This window comes from Panicum hallii, chromosome 2 (assembly GCF_002211085.1).
Source record: "Panicum hallii strain FIL2 chromosome 2, PHallii_v3.1, whole genome shotgun sequence".
In the NCBI taxonomy this organism is placed as follows: domain Eukaryota; kingdom Viridiplantae; phylum Streptophyta; class Magnoliopsida; order Poales; family Poaceae; genus Panicum; species Panicum hallii.
In genome coordinates this window covers 50,113,949-50,138,668 of record NC_038043.1, presented here as the reverse complement: position 1 = coordinate 50,138,668, position 24,720 = coordinate 50,113,949, and the positions used below count along the sequence as shown (strand labels likewise).

At 55.3% G+C, this 24,720-nt stretch overlaps 4 protein-coding genes and 1 pseudogene across 4 annotated transcripts; all 5 read right to left on the bottom strand.

Moving 5' to 3' along the window:
- Positions 1 to 55: 55 nt before the first annotated feature.
- LOC112881215 (expansin-A26-like) lies at positions 56 to 6,198 on the bottom strand. The gene is made up of 3 exons (XM_025945896.1): positions 6,015 to 6,198; positions 444 to 924; positions 56 to 365 (listed from the first exon to the last, which is right to left on the bottom strand). Exons 1-3 carry the CDS (start codon positions 6,196 to 6,198, stop codon positions 56 to 58), a joined length of 975 nt encoding a protein of 324 aa, XP_025801681.1.
- Positions 6,199 to 14,525: 8,327 nt separating this feature from the next.
- On the bottom strand, positions 14,526 to 16,355 carry LOC112881214. Its single transcript, XM_025945895.1, has one exon. It carries the CDS (start codon positions 16,353 to 16,355, stop codon positions 14,526 to 14,528), a length of 1,830 nt encoding a protein of 609 aa, XP_025801680.1.
- A 155-nt stretch (positions 16,356 to 16,510) lies between these two features.
- Positions 16,511 to 18,342, bottom strand: LOC112881213 (annotated as a pseudogene).
- A 1,217-nt stretch (positions 18,343 to 19,559) lies between these two features.
- LOC112882921 (7-deoxyloganetic acid glucosyltransferase-like) lies at positions 19,560 to 21,267 on the bottom strand. Its single transcript, XM_025948118.1, has one exon. It carries the CDS (start codon positions 21,265 to 21,267, stop codon positions 19,798 to 19,800), a length of 1,470 nt encoding a protein of 489 aa, XP_025803903.1. The 3' UTR covers positions 19,560 to 19,797.
- Positions 21,268 to 22,279: 1,012 nt separating this feature from the next.
- Positions 22,280 to 24,538, bottom strand: LOC112882641 (7-deoxyloganetic acid glucosyltransferase-like). The gene has a single exon (XM_025947736.1). The coding sequence runs from the start codon at positions 23,923 to 23,925 to the stop codon at positions 22,471 to 22,473; it is 1,455 nt and encodes a 484-aa protein (XP_025803521.1). The 5' UTR covers positions 23,926 to 24,538; the 3' UTR covers positions 22,280 to 22,470.
- Between the last annotated feature and the right edge of the window lie 182 nt (positions 24,539 to 24,720).

Sequence of the window (24,720 nt, the reverse complement as noted above, 5' to 3'; positions counted from 1 at the left end):
CATGAGAGGAGGTACAATACAATGCAACGGTGCATATGCCTAGCGGCGCCCCGGCCTAGAAGTTCTTGGTCGCCTGGTAGGTCTTTCCGAACTGCCAGTCGCGCGGCATGACGTGCCAGGAGGTGGCCTTGCGGTGGTCGCCGGTCATGACCCGGTACGTCAGCGACTCGCCGGTGAGGTCGACCTCCGTCGTCCACAGCTGCCCCCAGCTGCGCTTCATCGGCGTCCACTTGACGCGCTTGTTGCCCTTCACCGACAGCGCCACCACGTCCCCCTCGCCGCCCACGTTCGTCACCATCACCATGTTGTAGTTCTTGTTCCCCGTGATCGTGTACCGGATCCCGCCTTGCCTCACGCACGCCACCCTGATTGGATTGGAGAGATCAACATCGATCAGCGGATGCAAATGCAATGCGATGCGATCGTTCCAATTTTTTTGGTACCTGCGGTAGGAGATGGGCACGATGCCGGCCTTCTCCTCGGCGATCTGGAGGAACGCCGGCATGGTGAGGTCGAAGTGCTCTCCCTTCTGCCCGCTGACCGGCGGCGGGGCCTGGTTGGTGGCCGTCACCACCACGGACTTGTTGGGGCCGCCGCCGCCGCCGCCCTCCTCCGGGCCCTTCACCTCGTAGCACGCGCCGCACCCGGCGCCCTCGCTGTACAGCGCCGGGCTCACTGCCGCCGTCAGTGCGCCGTAGTCCTTGGCCAGCTCGTCCTTGAACCCGCACGCGCCGCCGTTCGTGGTGCCGGACCCGTCGCGCCCGCCGTAGAACGTCGCGTGCCCGACCGTCCACGGGCCATCCTTGAACTTGCCGTGGTTCACGTGGGGCTTGCCCTCCGCGACGCCGGGGGCCAGCAGCAGCGCGAGCCCGGCGAGCACCAGCGACGCGAGGAGAGGCGGCGGCGCCATAGTCCACGGCGAACCTGCAGACATGAATGGCTGGACGATCAACGAGCGAATCTAGCAAGCTAGATGATGCTATATACTCGTTCGGGGGCGCCGGCCGGCCATCTGCCATTTTTAGATGCATGGTTGTGAGGCGAGGTGCCAATGTGCCATGGAACTTTGAATGGCTTGGAGCAACCGGAGGCCGCGCGTTTGGCAATTTGACAAGAGCCAGAGAGACCGTTGACCCACCCTGGACCTGGATATCCTACCTGTTCTCTTGAACAATCAGGTCATTCTCCTCGCCGCGCCGCCTGCTAGCGTGATTGGTTGGTTTGATCAAAGAACTCATCGAGAATGAAGTAGTCCGCTTATAGTCATCCTTTTTTTTCATGAGAGAGAGATCATTCCGAGGATCCGAAACAGAAGTTCTTGTTAGGGAAAGGAAAGGTCAAAATTAATACCGTGTTATGCTATGCTTAACGAGCAATAACGGTCCATCTACAAATTACATAGAAGAATTATTGCCATCTATGCTACCTGGATCCATCCACGCCAAGACTTCCGTTGATCCGAACAACAACTACCTTGAATAATGTTGCCATTGACGTTCCATGAGCCTCTGGACGAACAGAACGACATGAACTATTCAGTTGTCTGAACATATTGGCATGGGCACCGAGCTCTTCCCACGCTTGGAAATGAATGGGGAACGAGACACTTGCTGGCAGCAAATGTTTAATCGAATTGCAATGTCAGCAAAACTGCACACCAATATCATTGCAGGTGATCCTTTTCTGTCACTAACGGAAGGGAAAAAATTGCTGAATTGCTCTGTGCTGCTCCTTAGTTCAGTAAATCTGCTGTCGAAGGCTTGTAAGCTTTAGCTGAAGATGCATGTCATACTTTGAAAGTTTTCCTCGACGAGCACGTGAGTTTTGCATCTGAAAGTTCATGCTAGTATGATCTTGTCTCCCCTTTCTGCTTCCTTGGTACGCTGGGCATGTCGTTGCTTCATTCAGAGCTCAGACGCATGCGCTATGGCTGCGTCGCGTGCCCGCCTCCCTTCTTTCCCTGTAGTACTAGTACATCGGCGGTGCGGCGCATGGGATGTCAGCACGAAGTGGTGATGGCTTCGTGTGCGGGTTCGTCGACGAGCGGAGCCCGGCCGCCCGGAGGCAATGTCTGCTCTTCTCGCTCTGTCGTCAAATGTTCCCAGTCCACGCAGGACGTCTACAATCCTGCAGCAAGAGCTGGCGGCGGGAGCTAGCCGCCTCGCCGGCCTTTATATAGGAGGTCCGCCACAGGGCACCAAGCTCCCGACGCGCCGGCACAGCGGCGGCAGCATCTCCGCTGGAGCTTGGGCGGCGAGCGGCGCGCGAGAGGAGCCGGGGAAATGGCTGGGCGTTGGGCGAGCGAATAACGACGGAGACGCGGAGGTCGGCCGCGGCGGCGCGGGCTCGTCGGCTGATCCGGCGCCTCCCGACAAAATCGGAGTCCTTTTGTAAAATGGCGGATGAAACATTTTTAAAATACCCCCTCATTTGATCGCGATTATTAATCACGATCTGATTTAGAGGTTCTTCTATAAATTATAGATTAAATATTTGATAATACCCCCTAACCCACCTGCGTCTGCCACCGTCCTCGCCGTCTCCATTCCGGTTGGAAGTGCAGAGACGTGTTCTTTGTTCTTTGCTAGAACTGATCAAGCCGATCCGTCTACTCACGAGCTCTCTCCTATCTGGACTCTAATCTCTGAACTGTATGGTATTTACACAAATATAAGCAGGCACGCTTTGCTAGCTTCTCTCGTTGGATGAAAAACGCAAGCTATAAAAGGAATGCAGAGATACACAGACACACACGAAAGTTTTTCAGCACTGCACGCCAGCATCTTTTCCTTTCTCTTCTCCGTGCTTCCACAAAGCTGATTACATGATGCTTTAATAAACATGCACACACGCACACGTTCAGCCACGTCTGGCCGCACGGCTCGGCCAAACTCACCCGTGGCCACTAATCATCTCCTACAGGCACATCTCCCTCTACATGCAGATCACCACCAACAACTCCATGCATAACTATCTGATCCACTCTTGTCGGGAGGACTCGTTCACTCGATGACTTGGCCACAACTCCAAGCCAATGCCCGCCCGCATGAGTAAATCGAAATAGCTAACCCATGCATATGCTGATTTGCTCTAAAGCACCTGTTGCCTGGCGCACAAACCTGCACGTACTCACATCATGGCTGCCCCTCTTGGCCACTAGCCATGATGTGAGCACGTACACAACTAATACTCTGAACACAAGTAGACTAAACTAACAAACACTAACACGTACAACCAGATTAAGTCTAACAATGTAACATCCCAGTTTTCATCACTATTGAAAGAAATGCAAAGTAAGGGTGTTTGCGTAATTTTATAAAAGATATTGATTTACAAAAAGTAACTTTTAAATCTACTCAGGACTAAAGTAAAAATACGAGTCATAATGACATGTCTATCCAACATTTATGACGAGTCTATCCCGTCATAAAGACATGTCTATCCAACATTTATGACAAGTCTATCCCGTCATCATGACGTGTCATAAATGCTTGCATTTAGGTCCTGAATTTTATAAAGTTTTACTCTTTAGGACAAAAGCAATTCAAATCTGACTTTTGTTCCAAAAATTCGTGTGTAAAAACATAAGTTTTGAGTTTTTGAATTTGAGCCCTAAAGCAATGTTGTAGAGTTCGAAAAACTCTTCAACTTTCGTTTTGGGCATTTCTTCATTTGAGTTTTGGATTGATGGGAAATTTTGCCTTACAGATGAGCCCCTGCAGTTTTCTGAAATTGCGCATAAGTCCTTGGGGAATTCGATTTCCCTTTCCCCTCTGTTTTCCTTCTCCGGTGCTTTCTTTATCTTCACTAGCAACACCATCCCCCTTGATCTATAAATAGGACCCCCCCTTTCTTTTGCCATCCACCCATGAGCAAGTTAGATAAGTTGTGGTAAGCTTAGTGTTGGACTAGCCACTTAAGGTTGTGCGTTCCTTCGTGACTTTGTCGCTCCAATAAGGTACGTGTTAGTCTCCTGGTTAAGCTTGAGTACTTAGTATATAGGTTGTGATTCATCTGTTGGTAGGCTCCACCTCGCCATAAATCAGGGTCGTCGCACACAGCGCCGGCCGAGATATTTTTCCGCCGCGCAAACCGCCTCACCTCATTTATAAAGGAAGCCGACGCCTCTCCCTGCCGTCCCCCACCCGCGCTCGCTTTCGCTCGCGCACGCGCGACACACCGGCCCCACGACGCGACCGCGCACTGCCGCCGGCACCGCGCCGTGCCGCCCACCTCCGCGTCCCCACCCCGCCCACGCCGCTGCAGCGTCCTCGCCGGCTTTGCCGCCTCGACGCTCGCGTCTTCAGTGCTGCCACTGTGGGAGCTGTCGGCGAGCTGCCGCAGCCCACGCCGTCGCCCGTCCCTGTGCGACGCCGCTGCCTCTCCCCGCCTATAAAAGGAGCGAGGCCGTGATGAGCTCCATCATCAGCCCAAGCACACCGAGCCGTTTCACTTCACTAGCTAAACCACTTCTCCCGAGCCCAGTTCACTCACGAGACGAAGCTCCAACAGTTGATCCTCTCCTCAAATCATGTACTATCTATTTCCCCTATTTTCATCTCCATTTGAGCTTATTTTAAAGCTTGCTTGTGTTTGTTGCCGGTTGTGCCGTTTCCGCCCGTAGATCACGGAGTGACCGAGGAGGAGCCGTCCAAGGAGTACGAAGGCCAGTACAGCGGGCCGGAGCCAGAAGACCCGTACCACGAGCAGGAAGCCGCCGTCGCCGACGCGTACGTAAGCGAAGGCAAGTTTCATCGACCCCTACGTGAGCGGTTGCATCCATGTGAGGACGTCTAGTTGTAGCTCTGGTTTAGGATCGATTACATATACCGATGCTTGAGTGATTGAGTGTGCTCATACATGCATGTGAGTAGTTATGCATATCCAGAGTTGAGACTAGGATATGAAGGGATTTGGTTGAGGCTAGGGCAGCTGGGTATGTTGGAGCCGGCGCTACCGTGGTGGTAGACTGGCAGGTGAGTGCTACCGTGGAGGTAGGCTCGAGTTGACATGTTGAGGAATGGTTGCTGCCCTGGTAAACCATAAGGACCGAGTTGTTTTGACATCTCACCTAGCTTACTTTAGTACGACCACAGGTTCCGTTATGGGCCGGACTTAGCCTAATCCCACTGGTTAGCCTGACGGTCGCAGGGATGGTTCACGGGTATAGACCATTGGGGTCAGGGCCCGAGGGTTTGTGCGGCCGGGCTGGGGCGTGACCACGGCTGGGTGTCGGCTATGTCGGTTGTCCGTTCGGGCAGTCGAGCTTGTGGGTACAGTGTACGACCTCTGCAGAGTGTAGAATCCATTCGAATGGTCCGTGTCCACGGAATGGACAGGCTACGGTGTGGTCCTGACAACTAGTGAGCTACCTACTGTGGGTTGTGTCGGGAAGAGTTGTATAACTTAAGTTGCATTACTAATGCATTGTGATTAAGGTGCATCGCGCATATCATTCCCCTCCCGTAGGGTGAGGTGGAACTTGCTGAGTACTTTTGTACTCACCCGTTTATGACTTGTTGCAGAGGATCCTGATTTCGTGCCTGAGGAAGGCGAGTAGTTCGTGCCCTATACCCAAGTCTGGAGTGGTGCCGTTGTGGTAGAAGCCCCCATGTCCGATGAAGAGTTTACCCTTGCGTTTATCATCGCAACTATTGTATTTCTAGTTTATATTATTATTGTAATCGAACGTATTAAATAAGGCTATGTATGACTGTGGCACCACTTGTGTAATGTATTTTCACCAGAGACTGTTTTCTGGTGTTTAAATACATGTTTAGCTCCGGTTGTTTAGGCCGGGGCGTTTCAAACAATCACCCCCTAATCTTGTTGTCATTATTCCATACCTCCTGGTGGGCCTTTAAAGCAGCGTGGGCTCGTCCTCGGCGTCCGCCATGGCGAGTTGCGCCACGCCTTTCACCACTTTCTTCACAGCAGGACACTCGTCGACGAAGTGTCCGAACTCACCACAGTTGCGGCAGTCGATCTTGAACTTGTCGAACTTACCGCTGTACCGACGCTGCCGCCGCTGCTGGAGCCACCTCCGCTCCTCTTCTCTTCGGCAACCTTAGCCTCCCACTCGGCACGTGTGAGCCGTGGCTCGCCGTTCACGAACAGCAGCTGTGGCTCACCCTCCTTGTCATGACACCGCCCTTTCGAAGACTCCTCGAACGCCCTCAATCGTTCGATCGTCTCCATCACCGACATCTCCGACACATCCTCCATTGCTCGATGGTGCTGATGAGGGGTTGGAACTTGTCGGGGACCGAATGCAGGAACTTCTCGACGACGGTGTTCTCCTCCACTTTCGTGCCGAGAGAGCGAATCTCGTTCACGATCGTGGTAACAGCAAAATTATTAATTTTCTCGAAATCACCCATGTACATACCATCAAGCTCTCTCTTGAGGGTTTGTACTGCCTTTTTAATGCGCTCTTCACCCATATTCATCTCCTTCAGAGCGTCCCACGCCTTCTTTGCCGTCTCCTTCTCGGATATGGCCATCACCACCGCCTCCGGCACCGCTTGGACAATGGCAGCGAGAGTCATTTGGTCCATTTTCTCATCGGCAACACTCTTGCTCACCACGGCCGCCCACACACCTTGAGCGCGCATGAAGATCTTCATCTTGACAGCCCACACGTCGTAGTTGTTCTCCGCGAGCATGGGGTAGCAGCGTCACCCCGCCTCCTTCACTTGCTGTACCACCAGCTTGTCGTCGTCGCCGCCGGCAGCAACCTTGCTGCCGTCACCGATCTTCGCCATTTCTCGAACGAGGCTCTGAATACCAAATGTTAGAACTAATCAAGCCGATCAGCCCACTTACGAGCTCTCTCCTCTCTAAACTCTAATCTCTGTATGGTGTTTATACAAACACAAGCAGACACTCTTTGCTAGCTTCTCTCGTTGGATGAAAAACACAAGCTAGAAAAGGAACACGGAGATACACAAAGAGAAGTACACACGAAAGTTTTTCAGCACCGCACACCAGCGTCTTTTTCTTTCTCTTCTCCACGCTTCCACAAAGCTGATTACATGATGCTTAAATAAGCATGCACACACGCACACGTTCAGCCACGTCTGGCCGCACGGCTCGACCAAACTCACCCGTGGCCACTAATCATCTCCTACGTGTAAGGCACATCTCCCTCTACATGCAGATCACCACCGACGACTGCATGCATAGCTATTTGATCCACTCTTCTCGGGAGGACTCGTTCACTTATGACTTGGCCACAACTCCACGCCATAGTCCACCCGCATGACTTGGCCACAACTCCACGCCATAGTCCACCCGCATGAGTGGATCAAAACAGCTAACCTATGCATCTGCTAATTTGCTCTAAAGCACCTGTCACCTGGCGCACAAACCTTCACGTACTCACATCATGGCTGCTCCTCTTGGCCACTAGCCATGCCACACAATGAGCAGGTACACAACTAACATCCCGGACACAAGTAGACTAAACTAACAAACACTGCAACCAGATTAAGTCCAACATTCTTCGATCAGGCGCTGCCCTAAAACGAGGTCTCCACTCGTCTGTTTAGCTCCCGCGGCAAACCGTGAGATTTTGAGCGCACGCACACGGTGGCGGCGGGCGGCGGCGGCTCCCCTCCTCCTGGAACACGGCAGCTTAAGCGGCCGTCGTCTCTGCTCATTGGAACCTGTACCGCGGCAGCGAAGCTTTCCGGGGCTGCTACCTCCAGCATGAGAGGTGAAACAGAGCTTTCACCATGAAATCTCTGTTCCTCTTCTTGACTTACAGGCCCGAGCGCCGCATTACAGTGACCTGGATTCGTCTTGCCCAATAACCCACTTGTTATCGGTGGATTACGCACAGTGTGCCACTCGCGGGTTCGGTAGGGTAGATTGATTTCATTTCATCGTTCTGCCTATGAGCATTTTAAGAGCAGATAACTGAATGCTAGCAGTCTGAATATGTTGGCACTTGCAAGTGCAATGCAGAAACTTGCAATGGGTGGGGGGGGGGGGGTAGGGGGAGGAGGGGGAGGGGGGGGGGGACAAGTACTCTAGTTGCAAGTGCATTACAGCACCTTACATCAGACTATCAGAGTAGATCCAGCAAGAATTACGGCAGCTTACAGACTGGAGGCAATCTTTGTTGCTTTTCCTTTTCTTCACTCACAGGCAGATAACTGAATGCTAGCTGCTCCTGTTGAAACTGCAGGAAAGCTCGCCGTGTGCACGAGCACCATGGGCGTCACGTACTGCTTGACGGGGTTCAGGAGCTTGGAATTGCCGTTGCAGCTTAAGTGTTAACTTGCTGTAACAGTAGATGGGTTTTGCGTCTTTGCGGTTGTCTGAAAATTCAGTCCAACAAGATCTCTGTACTGGACATTTCGTTTCTTCATAGGCATGTGCAGCGTTTCCCTGTCTTCCTATCCCTTTTGAGGAAGCTGCTAGAGCACGACATGTGTGATGAATTGCTATGGCACAGTTGGATGATTTTGTGATCAATCAGATAACCATGCCTAGATTTACTGTCATCAGCGATACTCAATGCTGCCTGGGTCCATCCACGCCTATGATTCAAATAGCAAACACCTGAACAACTACCATTCAGTTGTCTGAACATGTTGGCCTGGGCGCCGAGCCGCCGAGCTCTTCCCGCGCCTGGAAATAAATGGGAACGAGAACGCTTGCTGGCAGCAAATATTTAATCGAATTGCAATGCCAGCAAAACTGCACACCGATGTCATTGCAGGTGATCCTTTTGAGTCTTTAATGGGAAGGAAAAAATATTGTTGAATTGCTCTATGTTGCTCCTTAATTCAGAAAATCTGCTGTCGAAAGCTTGTAGGCTTTACCTGAAGATGCATGGAAGTTTTCCGGGACGAGCACATGAGTTTTACATCTGAAAGTTCATGTCTTCCCTTTCTGCCTGCTTGGTACACTGGCCAATGGACTTGTCGTTGCTTCAGAGCTCACACGCAAGCACCGCGTCTGCGTCGCGAGCGTGCCTTCTTTCTTTCCCTGAAGTACTCCGGCGCCCCGGCGGTGTGGCGCATGGTATGGGATGTCAGGACGAAGTGGTGACGGCCTTCGTGCGCGTGTCCATCGCCGAGCGGAGCCTGGCCGCCTGGATGCCAGGTCTGCTCTTCTCGATCTGCCGTCGTCAGATGTCCCATTACAAGCAGACTGTCTACAATGCTGCAGCAAGAGCATGCAATAGGGGATGGGATATTCAGATGTCTGAACATGCTGGCAGGCATGCATGCTTCGCACAGGCAACGTACTATACTGAAGAAGCGTTCGACCAGCCCAACTCCTGAACCGGCCGGCTGGGACGCTAGGGCCGAATCACATTAAGGCCCACAATAATACGGAGCAGATCCAGGCCGTCCATCCAAAAAGACTACGCGATCACATCCGTCCATGCGATGCCCCACTCGGTTTCTCGTAGGAGAGGGGAGCCCCTTGTCCCTTTCCCGTCTCCCACCTCTCGCCGTCCCAGGAGAACCCGCCGCTGCGTGCACAGCCACTGCAACTGAGCCAACCGAGAAATGGTAAGGTCCCCGAATCCTTCCTCTCTGTTTGCGCTTCTCCAATCGATTGCTACTCTTGTGCCTATGCATCTATGTTTTGGTTGGGCGGATTTGTTGCTGTTACTGTAATCCTCGCTCCATTTTTTGGTGGATTCGTTAGCTGATTGTTTAGTGCAACCGTGATCTTTTGTTTTGCGATATGCTTGTGTAATTGTGGTGTATATGATTAGCGCACTGAGGATGGGTGGATTTGAGATTTCAGCTCGATTATTTCTTCATCCAGCCATGTTGGTGTTTGTTGGTTATGAATCCTCACTGTTTGAATCTGTTTGTTCGTCTATCTAGGACCATTCTAAAGTTTGCAGACTGGTGTCATGGAAATTATTTGTATAATTCTGAGTGATCTTTGTTCTACAAAGGAGCATTTTGATACTAGAAGGATTGGAAAGATTATTCACTTAGCCAACTCAACTTTTAATTTTCAGGATTGTGTGTAGTAGGTTTGTTTTAATTTCTTACTGGGATGAAATATTATTTTAAGTTGCCCATGCCTCCATTATTTCTTAATTACATAAAATTTCCTGGATTGTAGATGCATGCTAAAAAAATTTATGTCTTCTTAATCTGTTCATGAGGATCATTTGTTCTGGTAAAATTGCCTGGACAGCGTCTAGATCAACATTAGCGTACATATATCTATGGTATGTCTGTAATAACAAGTAGTTTTTTTGTTTTTTTAGATTAAGGAATAGTTCCGGCCTTGATCATTCACAGACAAATGACTACAGCCAACAAACAGGACCACAACACGCAGGCTGACAGAGCAGCAGCTCAAACACTGAAACCACCTGAACCTTACTGGTCTGAACAAGCAAACCCACAGCACGCAGGCTGCCTGAGTAAAAACTCAAACACAGAAACTTACTGAACTTTAATAGAAGGTAACTAGCCTGACCCAAACAAGTCTATTCCTTGGTGCTGCTACAAGTGGCTGAGATGTCATACAAAGTTGTAATGTTGTGTTACGGATTATATATTTGAGAACATCATATTGATTGAGAAATCATGTCTTTTTCCCTTTCTGGTAGAATGTGCTTTACATGGTACAATTTAACACATGCTGTTCTGATCCTCTAGGATGGGGATCGCAAACTAAGGATATTTTCTGGAAATGAGCATTCATTCCATGATCGCCCTCTTGAGCCATTTGTGATGCCACCACGGCAAATACGTGAGATGCGCCCCCGCGCAAGGCGTGCTCTGATTAGGGCCCAGAAGAAAGGGCAGGCAATCAGAGAGGAGGAAGAAGGTGCAAAGAATGCTGAGATAACTGCATAGGCACATTCTGATGTGGATTTGCACATTGCAAATCTTCCAGATTTTGTTTTTGGGGTCTCCTTGCTTTCTTGGACATGTAGTCTGTTGAGTCCAATACGCATTAGAACCTGGGAACATGCAAAACTTATTCTGTATCCTTATGTATTTTATGAGTGAAATAAAATCGTTTTCTGCTTTGTTCAACTTATGATCTCAGATGCAGAAGTCCATTTGACGTACCACGCGGTAAATTTTACTTGGAGGAGGTGATATCCGGGCAAAGTATACCATGTCGTAAGCTTTAGAATTTAAACTGGCATTCATAGCAGGAATGAACTAGGTGAGTCATCAGATTGACGGACCATTTTTTTATCAATCTAAAAAACTTGTGGAAAAGAGTATTCAAAATTACATGACAGAACTAGGAGGTCATAATGGCACAACAAGACGAGATAGTCGGGCCCTGGAATGTTGACGGGGAACAGCATTACGCCATCGACGACAAGACACATCATCGGCGGTCGGCATGGAGGAGCCCCGTGGCGAAGTGGATCATGCATTTGAGGTGCGCCGGCCGGAACCGGGAACACCGAATGCCGGACCAGCCCCGGCGACCCCTCACCGGTGGCGATCACTAGACACACGCACGCGAACTGGACACACGCAGTTTCCCTGGAACACAGCAAGAACACAGAGAGTTTTGGTGCCGCAACGACTTGGCATTTTTCTGACTCTATTGCTTGATGTATATACAAGACGATGAGCAGCTCGTGGCCACTACAGACCCGGCGCCATGCACGCCACTCCTCCTACAAGGCCGCGCCATCCCACGACCGAACGAGTAGAGCACAAGGCTTCAGCTACGACGCAACGAGAAAGACGGACTCGACTTCTACGTGACCCGCCGCATCGTGAACAAGGCACGATTCTGGCCGTACATGACGCACCCGAGATCGGGTTCTGTTATTTGACTGAAGTAGATAACAACGCTAACTAACTGAACCTCTGAAAGTTCTGAATGTAAACCCGAAACAAGCTGAAACGACTGAATTTCCAACAATCTCCCCCAAAGTCTGTCGTTCAGCCCAAATTGACCACGCCAATCTTCTCCCGAAGTTCACAGAACCGAGACCGGCCCAGTGCCTTCGTCATCAGGTCTGCGAGCTGCTCTTGAGAGCTCGCAAACTCCAGCAAGAGATCTCCCTTGTCCACGCATTCACGAATGAAATGATATTTCGTGTCGATATGCTTGCTTCGATCATGCAGTACCGGGTTCTTGCTGAGCGCGATGGCAGACATGTTGTCCATCTTGAGTCGAGGCGCCTGAGGAGATTCGCCAGTCACGTCCTTCAGCAGCCTCGTCAACCACACCGCCTGACACGCCGCGCCGGCGCCCGCGATGTATTCTGCTTCACAGGATGAGAGCGCCACCACTTTCTGTTTTTGGGACTGCCACGCCACTGCCTTTGTCCCCAGGAAGTAGATGATCCCAGACGTGCTCTTCCTGTCATCAACGTCTCCCCCCAAGTCGCTGTCACTGTAGCCTGTGAGGCTGTTGTCGACACCAGAGAGCTTGGGGTAGACGAGCCCGTATTCCACAGTTCCGGCGATGTAGCGCAGCAGATGCTTCACCGCCGCCAAATGCTCCTGCCTGGGCTTCTCCATGAACCGGCTCACCATGCCCACCGCGAACGAGATGTCCGGGCGGGTGTGCACTAGATACCGCAGGCTGCCCACCAAACTGCGATACTCAGTGGAATCGACCAGTGCTGTCGTTCCATCCTTTGAAAGCTTCAGCCTTGCTTCCATCGGAGTTTGACAGGGGTTGCACCCTGCCATGTTGGCCTTCTGCAGCAGCCGGCGTGCGTACGCCGCCTGACCGAGCGTGACGGCGGCCTTGGACTGCTTCACCTCGATCCCCAGGTAATAGGACAGCAACCCGAGGTCGCTCATCCTGAACAGACGCTTCATCTCTGCCTTAAACGCAACGACACCGCCCTCCTTGGCTCCAGTAATGATCAGATCATCCACATAGACGCCGACAATCACTCGCGACGGCCCCTTGCCACGGGTGTACATGCCGTGCTCACTGGTGCACCGCACGAAGCCCAGTTCACGTAGGCTGACATCCAGCTTGTGGTTCCATGCCCTGGGAGCTTGACGCAGACCATACAACGCCTTCTTCAGGCGTAACACCTTCTCGCCGTGCCCAGCTGCAGTGAAACCTGGTGGCTGCTGCACATAGACTTCCTCGACGAGCTCCCCATTCAGAAAGGCCGACTTGACATCCATGTGATGAACAAACCAACCCTCCTGAGCAGCGACGGCTAGTAGCATCCGCACTGATTCCATCCTTGCCACCGGCGCAAATACCTCGTCGAAGTCGATGCCAGACCTTTGGACATACCCCTTTGCCACCAAGCGCGCTTTGTGTTTCACAATTGCTCCCTGTTCGTCGCGCTTGATTTTGAATACCCACTTGAGCCCGATGGCACGGTGCCCTTGTGGAAGCTCAACAAGTGTCCAGGTGTCGTTCTGCTCGATCGAGGACAGCTCCTCGAGCATGGCCTTCCTCCAAGCTTCATCATGGCGCGCTTCATCAAACGTCGTCGGCTCTCCATCAACAGCAAGGAGAAGCTCCCCTTCCACGATACGTTCTGCCTCCCCTGGGACAGACGCATCGCCGAGGATATTGTTAAGCACCCGGAACCTCAGCGGCGCGTCGTCGGCGTCTGCATCCAGCACCGGCTCCCCCGTGGGAGGGGACACAAACTCTGCCCCGGCTGGTGTTCCCGGTGCAGGCGAGTCAGTTGGCGCAGCCTCCTGCACAGGTGTCGTCGGGGAAGTTCCAGGACCCATGGTTGGTGTCGAGGGTCCCGGCGAGGCCGGCGGCGTGGCCACAAACTCCACCGTGAATGGCTCCCCCGAGGCCGTGTTCGGCTGATCCTCCACCGCATCATCCCACTTCCAGGGCCTTCCTTCGTCGAACACCGCATCGCGCGATATGCACACTCGCCCGGTGCGTGGGTTGTAGAACCGGTAGGACTTGGTTCCCGGCTCATAGCCGATGAACGCCATGGGGGTGCTCCGGTCGTCCAGCTTGCGCTGGTGTCCGCCGGCGATCTTCACATGGGCGGTGCAACCGAATGTACGAAAGAAGTGTACAGCCGGCTTGGAACCATACCAGTCTTCGAAGGGCGTCTTCCCGTCCACGCTCCGGGTCGGTGATCGGTTCAAGATGAACACAGCAGTGCACACCGCCTCCCCCCAGAGCCAGCCCGGCACATTCATCCCCTTCATCATGCTCCGCGCCATCCCGAGCACGGTCTGATTACGCCTCTCCACCACGCCGTTTTGCTGAGGGGTGTACGGCGCGGTGAGGTGGCGTTGCACCCCCGCGTCGGCACAGTGCTCATCGAACGCCTGCGCCGTGAACTCGCCTCCACGGTCTGTGCGAAGGGTGCCCAGCTTGCACCCAGCTTCCTTCTCCAGTCTTGCCTGCAACTGGATAATGGCCACCGCAGCTTGGTCCTTGGACGCCAGGAGGACCAGCCACATGTACCTGCTCCTGTCATCAACGACAAGCAGAAACAAGCGTTTGCCACTCGGCGTGGACGGCGTGATCGGACCACACAGATCCGCGTGGACCAGTTCCAGGGACTTGGACGCTCGAAACTTGCTCGCCACCGGGAACGGTTGTCAGCGTTGCTTCCCGGCGAGACAGCTCTCGCACACCTGCTCGGCATGGTCGATGTGTGGAAGTCCTCGCACCATCTCCTTTTTCCCAAGCAGCTTCAGGCCATGGAAACTAAGGTGCCCATACCTGGTGTGCCACTTCCAGGCCGTGTCGTCCGCGTGCGCCGCGAGACACACCGGGACGCTGAGATTGACGTCGAGGATGTACAGGCGGTTCTCCGAGCGTGGCACCTTTGCCAGCAGCCGGCGTCGCTGGTCCCAGATGCGCAGGGTGCCGTCCTCGATCAGGATCTTGTAGCAGTCCTCGTCCAGTTGACCGAGGCTTATGATGTTGGCGGTGAGCTTTGGGATGTAGTACACGCCATCGAGCCTCTGGTGCTCCCCGGTTCTGCAAGCAAAGAGAATCATACCGCGCCCTTCAATATCGACCACGGACCCATCGCCAAACCGGATGGTGCCGTGCACGCCCGTGTCGAGCTCGGAGAAGGCCGAGCGCATGCTGGTCATATGGTTCGTCGCCCCCGTGTCGAGGATCCAGCGCGTGTTCTCCTCGCCGTTCTTCTCTCCGAGCTGGACAAAGAGCGTGTCCTCACGGATGTGCACCTCCTGTTCCGCCACGGCCGATGCTGTCGCAGCGCTGGGCGCCGCCAACGCCACTAATGCCGTTGCGCTCGACATCTCGTCGGTGATGATCCAGCGAGTGCTTGCACCTCCTCCGCCGATCTGAACATGTGCCGCATCCTCCCGGTTAGCAGGTGCCGCCGGCACAGGTAGATGGGGCGCCTGCCGAGTAGAGATCGACGTGATCCCCACCAGCAGTGCACCTTCAATCTCCGTCTCGGCCGCGTACGCCTGCTCGTCGCGCTTTTTCTTGCGGCACTCGCGGGCCCAGTGCCCCTTGTTGCCGCAGTACTTGCACTCGTCGTTGGCGACAGCTCCGCCTTCACGCGCGTCAACACCACGTGCAGCGCCATCGCCGCACTTCTTCCGGGAGCCCCTTCCGCGGCCACCACCACGGTCACGGCCACGGCCTCCTCCCCGGCCTCCTCCGGATCCGCTTGAACCAGAGTTGCCGGAGCTCGACGAGCCGCCGGACAAGTGCAGCTTCTTGGAGACACGTGCGATCAACTCCTCCTCAGTCAGGTTGAGTTGTGCGATGCTATTTTTGCCAACTCCACTGAGGCTGTGACGTTCCTCCGCTGCCTTCAACCGCCCGACCAGCTCCACCACGGACATCTCATCCAGATCGAGCAGGGTCTCGATCGACATGGCGATCTGGTGGTAGCGCGGAGGGAGCGCCTGCATGAACCTGCGTACGACCGTTGGTTCGGTGTGGTCGTCCCCGAGCGTCCTCAGCTGCGCGGCGAGATTGTTGATCCGCAACGCGAACTCGTCCACGCTCTCGCCATCCTTGAAGACGAGGCCGTCGAACTCCCTTCGCAGGGTCTGCGCCTTGGCCTTGCGGACGCGCTCGACGCCGAGGTTCGCCGTCTTGATGTCATCCCAAGCCGCCTTGGCGCTCTCTTTGTTCGCCATCGACACCACCATGTCGGCCGGCACTGACTTGCAGATGGCCTCCATGGCCATCATGTCTTCATGCTCCAGAACGTCGGCGAAGTTCACGGCTTCCCACAGGCCGCGTGGGCGGAGCATCACCTTCATCATCGCCGACCACTCGGCGTAGTTGGTCTTGGTGAGCATCGGCCACCCCGTGTTGCCGATCTCCTTGACGACCTGCCGCTCGACGACAACGTGCTCCCGGCGCCTCGGCCGCCGACGCGGCGGCGACGGTGACTCCCGGCGCCCACTGGCCGGCGGTGTGCGCGAAGCCATGGACACTCCCAGAACGCGATAACCGCTCTGATACCACTTGCCGGACCAGCCCCGGCGACCCCTCACCGGTGGCGATCACTAGACACACGCACGCGAACTGGACACACGCAGTTTCCCTGGAACACAGCAAGAACACAGAGAGTTTTGGTGCCGCAACGACTTGGCATTTTTCTGACTCTATTGCTTGATGTATATACAAGACGATGAGCAGCTCGTGGCCACTACAGACCCGGCGCCATGCACGCCACTCCTCCTACAAGGCCGCGCCATCCCACGACCGAACGAGTAGAGCACAAGGCTTCAGCTACGACACAACGAGAAAGACGGACTCGACTTCTACGTGACCCGCCGCATCGTGAACAAGGCACGATTCTGGCCGTACATGACGCACCCGAGATCGGGTTCTGTTATTTGACTGAAGTAGATAACAACGCTAACTAACTGAACCTCTGAAAGTTCTGAATGTAAACCCGAAACAAGCTGAAACGACTGAATTTCCAACACCGAACACCAGCACTTGAGCCTCCACCTACCATTGACCGAGACCGGACGTCACGCTCGACGTGCTGAGCTCCCTGATGAACCCGACGAGCCGCTCGAACTCCGTCGCCGCCGAGCCTCCGGCAGCGACGTCGCGCTTCACCTGCTGCGCCAGAGCCTCCGCTGACCGCCTGATCTCAGCGGACTCCACCGCCTCCCTCACCGTCCTCCCCACTACGCCTCTCTCGCACACGTCCTTCATGTCCAGCCCCGTCTTCCACACGGCGCCCACGAACCGGCTGTTGATCTGCTGGTCCGCGAAGAACGGCCACCACACCATGGGCACGCCCTCGACGGTGCCCTCCAGCGTCGAGTTCCACCCGGCGTGCGTCAGGAAGCACCCCACCGCCCGGTGCCGCAGCACGTCTCGCTGCCGCGCCCACTCAACGATGCGTGTCTGCTTGCCGCCGCCGTCTCCCACCGCCCTGGCCACTTCCTGGAAGACGGCGTCCTGGCTCACCCCGACCATGTCCGGCCGGAGCACCCAGAGGAACGGGTAGCCGGTGGCGACGAGCCCGGACAAGACCTCCGTAAACTGCTCGCGAGAGATGACGGCGAAACTCCCCAAGCTCACGTACACGACGGACCTGTCCGCCTGGCCGTCGAGCCACGCCATGCATCCGTCGTCCTCGCGCCACAGACTCGAGGCGACTGCCGGCGGCGCAGGGGACATGGCGTGGAGAGGCCCGACGGCGAACACGTCACGCATGTGCGGCGCGATGTGTGCCAGCGCTGGCCGCTCCAGGGAGGCGGCCGTGTTGAGTATGAGGGCCCGCGCCTTGCCGCTGTGGAAAGTGTACTTGGAAAGAACGTGCACCCTGGGGTTGACGCCGTTCTCGCCGACAGGGCGGAAGGGGCTCGGAAGGTCCCGTCGGCGCAGGAAGCTCTCCATCCCCGGAACTCCGTGCACCGGCTCGTCGAGGTCGCCGCCCGCAGGAAACGGTAGCTCTCCAAGCTCGAAAAGCCTGGGCACGAACAGGTAGACCAGGGTGCTGCACGCGCTGGACGTGGGGAACGCGAGGACCGGGACGCCGAGCTCGTCGGCGATGTCGATGGTCCAGGGAAGGTAGCCGTCAGCGACAACGCACGTCACCGGCGGGAACCCGCCGCCGTGGGCGTCGACGCCGTCGTGGTGATCAGGTCAGGTTGGCCTCGCCGTAGACAGCAGGGAGGCGAGCAGAGCACGGTCCCGCATGGACTGGAGGAGCTCCAAGAGGCCTCCCGCCGAGCGGGGGTCGTCGTCCGGGAGGCCATCGGGGACGGACAAGAATCGGAGGCTCGGCGAAGCGGAACTGCCTGACGCGGAGGCACGTTCCAGGCGGCGGAGGTTATGGTCCGTGTGGACGAAGGTGACGAGGACGCCGGCGCCGACGAGGGCGGTGGCGAGGTGGAGCATGCAGTTGATGTGGCCCTGCAGCGGGAACGGGAACACGAGCACGTGCGCCGGTGCGCCATGGCGCGGGTGCGAGCGTCAGAGCATCTCCATTAGCAATTCCAATTTGGATCCTATCTTAAAATATAGGGTTTAAGAGAAAAAATAGCCTCCAACATGAGTCCTATTTTACAAAAAACTGGCAAATCAATTTAGAACTCAGTCTCCCGGGTCCTAGATATAGAACTCAATTGGTTGGGTCCTATCTCTCTTTTACCACGAAATCTAACTGACAGAGATTTATTTCCCCAATGCCTCCGCTCCAATTTTTCCCCGATTAGTTGTAAATGACACGATTTGAGATCCCGCTGTTGGAGTATAAACTTTTTTTTGTCCTAAACACATCAAATATGTCCCTAATATCCAAATATAGGACTCATGGTTGAAGATGCTCTTTTGAGACGACATGTGTGTCCCCGTGGTGGGTTGGATTTATCCTGGCTAGACGTGTGAGTTTCAGCATCCGCAAGACAAGCTCCAACAACCAACGCGGCAGGTGGCTATAAGATTAGAACAAGTCATGTTTTTTTTCTTCTTGAACAGAAAATCATGTTGTCATCGTGGAATAAGTTAATGGTTTGGTTTGGCCGGCGCCCGGCGGCCGCTTCTTCACCGGCCGGCACGGGAGCGAGCGTCAGCAAGGTGCTATCCTGCTGAGTCTGCTCGTGGCTGCATGCGTTTGGCTACTTCCGAGTGAGTTCCATACGCTAGTCCACGACATTTTGTAGGTACCTGTAAGTAATCCAAAGTTCTCAGAAATTATGAATTAGTACCCTCAATTTTTCTTGAAAGTTCAATTTTGATGAGGAAGCTTCTCTTGATTTTCAAAATTTTTCTTCGTAGAAATGGAACAAGAAAATAATATCCCGGTATTTGCATCGGGCAATGCGCAAAATTGTCGGTTAGTACTCGCGGCCCTGGGGTAGGAAAGGTAGAAGTACTTCCCAATTCTGAGAGTACAACTACCACTTTTGAACTTTTTTCGATTAGCCGAAGTTTTATTAAATGGAAATATAAAGAACTCTTAAAATTACAACTACACTCACTCCAACTGCACACCATCTCTATTCAAAAGAATCCACCATGCAACAAGCATAAGCAGCAAAACGAAGAAACCACAACGCAGAAACAAAAAGAGCCACACCAACCACTTTTAAACTTCACAGCCCCCTTATAGAGATCAAATCCGAATTTGAATGTTTGTACATTGCACCTTCTACATGGGAACGTAGTGGGCTTCACCGAACAAAATGTCTTGATGAAGTTGCACACTTGATAAAAGTTTTAAGCGTAAACACTCGAATATATCTATTTTAAACACAGTGCCGTCATATACACACACGCAACCTTATGAATGCAACCTTATGAATATACAAACACGCACATTCCCCTATTATCATCTTTGAGAGAGACACAGCATAAAAAATGATCGTAAAAATCACAAAGTGTATGTACCATAGGTACATCCCTTCACCCCTGATTTTGGTGATCGGACTTGGCACCTTCCATGCTGAGCTCCTTGATGAATCTGACGAGCCGCTGGAACTCCCTCGCCGATGATCCCCCCTCACTGACGTCCCGCCTCACCACACGCGCCAGCTTCTGCGCCGAGCTCCTGACCTCGTCGGACTCCATGGCCTCCCTCACCATCCTCTCCACGACGGCCCTGTCGCACACATCCTTCATGTCCAGCCCCGTCCTCCACACGGCGCCCACGTTCCGGCTGTTGATCAGCTGGTCTCCGAAGAACGGCCAGCACACCATGGGCACGCCCTCGACGGCGGCCTCCAGCGTCGAGTTCCACCCGGCGTGCGTGAGGAAGCACCCCACGGCGCGGTGCCGCAGCACGTCCCGCTGCGGCGCCCACGCCACGACGCGGGCCTTGTCTTCTCCAACCGCTCCGATGGATCCCTGGGGAGTGGTGTGCTGGCCTTTGCTCGCCGCCACCGTGTCCGCCCGGAGCACCCAGAGGAAGGGGTAGCCGGCGGCGACAAGGCCGGACAGGAACTCAGCGAACTGATCGTGCTTGATGACGGCGAGGCTCCCCAAGCTCACGTACACGACGGACCGGTCTGGCTGGCCGTCGAGCCACGCGATGCACCCGTCGTCCTCGCTCCACAGGCTGGAGGCCGGCGCCGGCGCCGACGACGACATGGCGTGGAGAGGGCCGACGGCGAACACGTTGCGCATGCGCGGCGCAATGTGCGCGAGCGCCGGCCCCTCCAGGGAGGCAGTCGTGTTGAACACAAGCGCCCGTACCTCGCGACTATGCGCGGTGGCCTCGGCGAACACGTGCAGGATGGGGTCGAGATCGACGCCGCCGGTGCCACCGCTACGGCGGCACAAGCTGGGAAGATCCCGTCGGCGCAGGAAGCTCTCCATGCCCGGAACGCCACGCACCGGCTCGTCGAGGTCGCCGCCCGCAGGGAAGGGGAGCTCGCCGAGCTCGACAAGCTCGGGAATGGTCTGGTAGGCCAGGAAGCTGCACGCGCTGGACGTGCGGAAGGCGAGCGCCGGCACACCGAGCTCCTCGGCAGCATCGATCGCCCAAGTTAGCAGGCCGTCGACGACGACGCAGGTCACCGGCGGGAAGCTTTGGTCGTCATCGACGCCGTCGCTGTCATCTTGGCTCGGGCGCCCTGCAGACGACAAGGATGCGAGGAGAGCGCGGTACCTTACGGCGCCCACCTCCCGCAGGGACCTTTCGAGCTCCATCATGTCGCCCAGCGAGCGCGGGTGGTCGTCGGGGAGGCCGTCCGGGACGGACAGGAAGCGGAGGTGCGGCGAGCCGGCCACGGAGGAGGCGCGGCGGAGGTTGTGGTCCGTGTGGAGGAACGTCACGAAGACGCCGGTGTCGAGGAGCGCGGCGGCGAAGGGAAGCATGCTGTTGATGTGGCCCTGCGCCGGGCACGGGAACACCAGCACGTGCGCCTCCGCCATGGCCGTCGAACGCTTCCTGTGCCCGGCGTAACGCTCGGTTTGGACTAGTGTGCCTCGATCTGCCCGTGCGTTCCACGCCGCCTCCTACGCTACGCAGCGGCTGGCTTTAAAATTAGAGAGTCGCATCGCATATACGCATGGCCTACGCCGGAATATATAATTAGTGAGTGGGGTGACTGAAACTTTGCGCACATTTTTTTGGGACATCACTTGATCAAGACTGGAAGAATGCTCCTGCTAACGGCTATAAAAGAAAACCATCGAAATCAAATACCGGCACGCTGACGGCATGCAATCTATGAACTTGGAAACAAACAAGATCGCAGGCATCATGGATCAAATAAACCATATAAGAAACGACACCGAGACATTGGATATTTTTAAACGAGGTTCAGCATTGCGAATGATCCGCCAAATATTCTTTACGGCAATGTATGTTTTGATAAGCTAGCATGGATTAAGATAGATTTAGGCAGTCCCTCTCGAAGAATATGGTAGTTTTTTCAATACATTTTTTTATTGAATATAAGATAAAAGGAAGACCTATTGCTGAATCAGGCCACAAAAAATAATAGGCAGATTAGGGACCGTGTGTTGTGGCATATTATTTCAAAGATTGTGCATTGCAAGCGCACTTGAAAAGGAAGAAGTTTTCGAGCGTCGCATGCTTCGAATGGTCAGATGTCTGATTAGGGGTGGTGGGTTCTCGTTGGGTGGCGACCGTGCGGTGGTGCGGCGAGGTGCCGATAGCGGCTGGCGGATAGGGTACTAAAGAAATCTAAATTTTAACTTACATAATCTAAAGGTCGAATCTTAATAGAGTTGGACTCTAATCTTATTCAATTTTATTAAATATGTATAAGGATCAAATTGAACTGTGAAGAGAGCACCGGAGCTGTACCAGCGGGTTGTAACCTGGTGGGTCAGGTAGCGGTGAAAATGGACTGGTTAGTGGCGGCGGGTGGCGAGCCAGGTAGCGCGGAGTGTGCGGACAGGGGGAGCAGGAGCGTTCTTGTCACGAAAGAACAATCCATTCCAAGCCCAACCGAGCCTGGATAGACCAATCAGTACGATCAAAGAGTTGGAAACCATCAGCTAGAAAAAAAAAACAGAGCCAGAACATAGATCGGCTGCTTGCTACTGTCACATTGCATCCATGGAACGCTTACGCCAGTGCACGTCCCATCATTTAATGTCCATTTGTCATTGACCGAGACCGGCACTCGACGTGTTGAGCTTCTTGATAAACTTGACCAGCCGATCGAACTCCGTCGCCGACGACCCTCCGACTGCGACGTCGCGCCTCACCTGCTGCGCCAGAGCCTGGGCCGACCGCCTGATCTCAGCGGACTCCATCGCCTCCCTCACCGTCTTCTCCACCACGGCTCTGCTGCACACGTCCTTCATGTCCAGCCCCGTCCTCCACACGGCGCCCACGAACCGGCTGTTGATCTGCTGGTCAGCGGAGAACGGCCAGCACACCGTCGGCACGCCCTCGACGACGGCCTCCAGCGTCGAGTTCCACCCGGCGTGCGTCAGGAAGCACCCCACGGCGCGGTGCTGCAGCACGTCTCGCTGCGGCGCCCACGCCACGACGCGGGCCTTGCTGCCTCCGGCGCCCCTGGCAGCTTCTTGGAGAGCGGCGTCCTGGCTCGCCTCCACCATGTCCGGCCGGAGCACCCAGAGGAACGGGTAACCGGCGGCGACGAGCCCGGAGAAGAGCTCGGTGAACTGGTCGCGAGAGATGGTGGCAAGGCTCCCCAAGCTCGCGTACACGACGGACCGGTCCGCCTGACAGTCGAGCCACGCCGTGCAGCCGTCGTCCTCGCGCAGCAGGCTGCTGCAGGACGCCGCCGGCGACATGGCGTGGAGAGGGCCGACGGCGAACAAGTCGCGCATACGCGGCGTGATGTGCGCGAGCGCTGACTGCTCCAAGGAGGCGGTCGTGTTGAGTATGAGCGCCCGCGCCTTGCCGCTGTGGGCGGAGAGCTTGACGAGCTCGTGCAGCGCGGGGTCGACGTCGTCTGTCTCGTTGGGGCGGCGACAGAGGCTTGGGAGATCTCGTCGCCGCAAGAGGCTCTCCATTCCCGGAACGCCACGAACCGACTCGTCGAGGTCGCCGCCTGCAGGGAAGGGGAGCTCGCCCAGCTCGAAAAGCTTGGGCACGGACAGTAATGCCAAAAGGCTGCAGGCGCTGGCCGTGCGGAAGGCGATCGCCGGGACGCCGAGCTCCTCGGCAGCGTGGAAGGCCCAAGGAAGCAAGCCGTCGGCGACTAGGCACGTCACGGGCGGGAAGCCGCCGGTGGGGTCGACGCCGACATCGGCAGCACGGCTCCCCGTGGTGGGCGACGGCGTGAGCAGAGCGCGGTACGGGCCCATGGCCTCAGCCGCCAGGGACTTGTAGAGCTCAAAAAGGTCGGCCACCGAGCGGCGGTGGTCATCTGGGAGCCCATCGGGGATGGAAAGGAAGCGGAGCCGCGGGGACCCGGCGGGAGAGGAGGCAGAGGCACGGCCGCCGAGGCGGCGGAGGTTGTGCTCGGTGTGGAGGAATGTGACGTGGACGCCGGCGCCTACGAGGGCCGTGGCGAAGTGGAGCATGCAGTTGATGTGGCCCTGCACCGGGAACGGGAAGACGAGCACGTGCGCCGCCGCCGCCATGGCCGCCGACCGGCAGGGGGGAGCGAGGGGGAGCGGCAGCTGCGGTGGCGTGGCGTGGGTGGTCTGTTGTCCCTCTGCGCCTGGTTGCTAGCGCTTGGCCACTTCACAGTGAGAGCAAGGTTAATGAATACGCCCGCTCGCCGGCTGCAAGAAACTCCAGGTCATCCAAATTGCCGAGCAGTGGTGGTGGACCTCACCGATATTTAATGCTCAGATGCGACGTGGAAGTATCGGAGTGGGAGAGCGGCCGCCACAGTGCACTTCGTCCGCTTTTAGCCGGCGTCTCGCGAGGCGCCCATTTTCTTCTCTCTCCTGCTTTATCTCTCTGCCACGTTGGATTTCGCCGGCTCTTCGCCGCCTGTAATACTTGCTCTGAGCGGGTAGTCTCCTCGACCGGTGGTGGTGGGTTGGAAAAGTCGCATCAACCTGAAATATTCGCTGTCTCCGTCTGCATCGCCGGCGGCCGGCGGGCCGGTGCCATCCATCTATAGGTATGTCGCCGGATGTGGGCGACATGCAGGCATGCAGCACGCACCACCGCTCTGTCTTTTGAAGTACAAGTGAATTGCGGCATTGCGCATGGATCCCATCATCAGAGGGTTTTGAGTTGAATTGGTCCAAGCAGCTGCCTATCAGGGAAAAAAAAAACCCCGGTACGGTGGAGACGGTATGCAGCTCAATACTGCCATCTAGGCATTGAGCTCTTTTTATCGATCCAGCCTACACCTTCAACAATGATACTACAGTTGTTCGGAGATTTGTGAAAAGTTTTCTCGAATAAAATGCAAGTCCTTG